Consider the following 3,512-nt stretch of genomic DNA (forward strand, 5'->3'; position numbering starts at 1 on the left):
CGTGCCAGGAGGGGGGGCCCAGCTGCCATCGAGGTCCTCATGGCTCTTTTTGTCCCCAGACACTGTGGACATAGCAGGCCGTGTTGCCCAGTTCATCGCTGGAGCCAGCCTCTCTCACCAGCTCCCCATCTCCGAGGCCATGCTGACCTACAAACAGAAGAGGTGAGTGTGGTCCCAGGGCTCCTGTCCTCCTCCATGCAGGCCCGGTCTGGGACCTGCCCAGGACAGGGATGCGGGACACAGGGAACAAGTGAGTGAGGCCCTGCGTTCCACTGACGAGCAGCATGGTGCTGAGGGAGCTGGGGTCCCCCAGTGAGAGGCCTGCAGCACCATTCCCTGCCACCTCCCGGTGTGCTTGGCCCCTCCAGTAGCTGTGACTGTGGCAGCCCCAATGGTGGGGACCAGCTGCCAGGGCTGGGATGGGCTGGGCGGGGCTGCAAGCTGGTACTGTGCTGCCCGGGGGTTGATGCTCGTGTTCCAGCCGCACTCTCACCTCTCCCTTCTCTTGGTTTCTGGCACCCAAGGAAGAGAAGTCTCTATTTTGATTTTTATATCAGGTATTGGCTTGTGCTTGCTGTGCCCCTGCCTGGCCTCTCCCTGCCTTTCCCCATGTGCCTCCATCCCTCTTGCTGTGCAGAGGAGCCATGACCCCACAGTGGGGCAGGGCTGCCCTCCCGCATGCAAGCCCTTTCCCAGCACTGGAGGGGACAACTCCTTGCCTCCTTGTGTAGTGTGCCCTGTGCTGCCATGTTGGGGACAGGGGGTCTCAGGGAGGGAGGGCAGAGGAGATGGTCCTAGTGGATGTGAGTCAGCATTGACCCCTGTGAGGGCACAAGGTTAGCAGTCACATAGGAATTGATGCTCAGCACACCCAGACCCTGACCAGCCTCTCTTCGTTCTGCAGCCCTGACGAGGACTCCTGCCAGAAGTTTGTCCCCTTTGTGGGGGTAAGTGTGTTGAGGGGCCAGCAGATGTTGAGGGGAGAGGTGCAGTGCACAGTCCTGCTGATGCTGGGTATTCTCTGGTTTGTCTGTCCTTGCAGGTGGTAAAGGTGGGCCTAGTGGAGCAGTCTTTCAGTGCCTCCGGTGAGTCCCCCAGCTCTCTTCTCCACTGTGGGAGGCCCTTGTTGGTGTCCCCCAACCCCTCAAACCCACACTTCTCCTCCCCAGTGGACTCGGATGATGCTACAGTCTGCACCCCCTCCCTGCTGAGCTCAGCACCAGCCTCCAGTGCAGCTGTTCCCTATGGCAAGGAGACCGTGAGCACCCCACCACCCTCTCCGTCCGTCAGCAGCGGCCTCTCGGGTGCTGGGTAAGAAAACAAGGCCCCCTCAGCCTGAGGCAGCGGGGGAGAGAAGCAAGGGCAGCACCTGTGTGCTGCATGTGCTGCCCATCTTGCCCAGGTCTCTGAGCCCTGGTGTGGAGGTGATGGGCCTGCAGGTGGACTACTGGACAACACAAGGGCTGGACAGGAAGAAGGAGGGTGACAAGCGAGAGACGGGTATCAAGAACACACTCAAGAGCAACTTCCGCTCACTCCAGGTCAGCCGCATCCCCAGCACAGGGGAACTGGTGCCCCCCAGCACCATGGCCATGACCGTGGTCACCAAGGAGAAAAACAAGAAAGGTAACCAAGCCCACTCTGGGGTGCTCTCTGGCTCTGGGGCCAAAGTTCTTTGCAAAAAGGGTGGGGGGGAGCCTGCAGGAGGGCAGGGCTGAGACGTGACCCAGCAGGGGTCAGTCAATGCACTGGGGCAGGGGCTCCCATTCAGGTCCAGGCGGGGACATCCTAACATTGGTCCTGTCTGGTCTTGGTCCCAGTGATGTTCCTGAGCAAGAAACCAAAAGAAAAGGACTTGGAACCCAAAAGCCAAGTCATTGAAGGGATCACACGCCTCATCTGCACAGCCAAGCACCAGAACACCATGTTGCGAGGTGAGGGCAAGTACCAGCCCCTTGGGGCTGTAGCGGAGCAGACCAGGCAGCACAGGCTGGCTGTGGTAGGGCTGTACCTCACTGCACCCTCTCCTCTCAGTCTCCATAGATGGGGTGGAGTGGAACGATGTGAAGTTTTTCCAGCTGGCAGCACAGTGGCCAACACACGTCAAGTACCTCCCTGTGGGCATCTTCGGCTACTCGAAGAGTGTGTGAGACATTGGGGCATCCCTGGAATGGAGCTGCAGTGGGTTGCAGGAGGAGACAGGGAGATGGACATGCTCTTGTCCCCATCTTCTGCAGACCAGTCCCTTCCTGCTCCGTTGTGGGGGGGGGGGGATACTACACCTGCACCCTGTGGGCCAAGAGCCATGAAGGTGAGGCCAGTGAGACTGGGTCCATGCACCCTCCAACACCAGCCAGGACACCATGCCATCTGCCTCCTGTGACCCCCAACAGCAGCCTGTGACAAGGGTTGGCACCAGCCAGCAGGGCCCCAGGAAGGGCTCTGGGCCCCGCTCTCCACAGATGCACCTGCCAGGCCAGCCCTGTAGCCAGCCAGGGCCCCAGCTGGCCTGGACCCAGGCAGGTTCCCCAGTGCTGCAGCCAGCCAGATTGCTCTGTGCAGGGGGCAGGTGCTGAGCAGGGCCCACCACCCCTCTACCACCCTTGCCAGCCCTGCTGCTGGCCTTGCACTGCTGTGCTGGCCCTGCCCTCTGCAGCACAGCCTCAGCAGCTTTTCCAGTCCCCATGCAACCCTGCTGCTGAGGCTGTCCTCTTCGTCACCCCATCCTTTCCCAACCAGCCCTACCCCATGGTGCTGCCAGCTGGAGGTGTGGGATGAGGGCACCTGAGTTTTTTTTTTTACAAGATTCTATTTTTTTTAAATTTATTGTATGGTTACTTTTCGGGATTAATTTTAATAAATTAATGCTGTTACCATTATGGCAGGGGGGGGGGGGTGTGTGTGTGTGTGTGTGTGTGTGCCGCCCCCATGTAGGGCATTACTGAGCACAGCTGGGAGAGAACACGTTTGGGCAGGGTGCAGCTACTACCACCACTCCAGCAAGCATGACTGTCAGGGCTGTCTGAGCACAGCAACCACGGGTATGGCCTGGCCATGCTCCCTGCCATGGACCAGCTGAGCTCCCCAACAGACTCCAAGCTGGGACTGGGTGGAGCTTGGCTCATTTATTTAAATAAAACTCACGCATGTTCAGGAAGAGACAGACTGGATTCAGCCTGAGTCTTCCCAGCCAGGTCCTCATCTACCTGAACGTGGAAAAAGTCTGTCTCCTTTCAGCAGAGGCCAGGCTTGCTGCTGTCTTGATCTCTACAGTCTGGAAGGCAACCTGTGGCTGTACCTGAGAAGTGGGGAGTGTTGTGGATTCAGCAGAGATGTATTCCAAGACATGAGGCCTCCCCTCCTGGCGCCGGAGATAGCCCTGGTTCAACAGGTGCAGGATGCAGGACAGCACGTCCACGCTGTGGCAGCAGAAGCTCAGGAACTGCACCCCCGGCCCCAGCTCGCCCTTCTGGCAGGCATCGATCACCTACGGCAGCAAGGGAGCCCCACTG

At 59.3% G+C, this 3,512-nt stretch overlaps 2 protein-coding genes across 2 annotated transcripts in view; one reads left to right on the forward strand and one right to left on the reverse strand.

Moving 5' to 3' along the window:
* Positions 1–2,879, forward strand: part of LOC103617490 (phosphofurin acidic cluster sorting protein 1) — a 30,003-nt gene extending 27,124 nt beyond the window's left edge. Inside the window, exons 18-25 of the mRNA XM_017736954.1 lie at positions 23–162; positions 525–557; positions 905–947; positions 1,043–1,085; positions 1,170–1,311; positions 1,403–1,626; positions 1,821–1,934; positions 2,035–2,879. Coding sequence (XP_017592443.1) covers positions 23–162; positions 525–557; positions 905–947; positions 1,043–1,085; positions 1,170–1,311; positions 1,403–1,626; positions 1,821–1,934; positions 2,035–2,150 — 855 coding nt within the window. The 3' untranslated portion in view covers positions 2,151–2,879. The remainder of the gene's footprint in view (positions 1–22; positions 163–524; positions 558–904; positions 948–1,042; positions 1,086–1,169; positions 1,312–1,402; positions 1,627–1,820; positions 1,935–2,034) is intronic.
* Positions 2,880–3,110: 231 nt separating this feature from the next.
* The window catches only part of LOC103617491 (cullin-9), a gene marked incomplete at its 5' end in the record, with an annotated part of 17,456 nt that continues 17,054 nt past the window's right edge, over positions 3,111–3,512 (reverse strand). Inside the window, 1 exon segment of the mRNA XM_017736949.1 lies at positions 3,111–3,487. Within this exon segment, the coding sequence (XP_017592438.1) occupies positions 3,203–3,487 (285 nt within the window).

Source organism: Corvus brachyrhynchos, unplaced genomic scaffold, assembly GCF_000691975.1.
Source record: "Corvus brachyrhynchos isolate BGI_N302 unplaced genomic scaffold, ASM69197v1 scaffold806, whole genome shotgun sequence".
NCBI lineage: Eukaryota > Metazoa > Chordata > Aves > Passeriformes > Corvidae > Corvus > Corvus brachyrhynchos.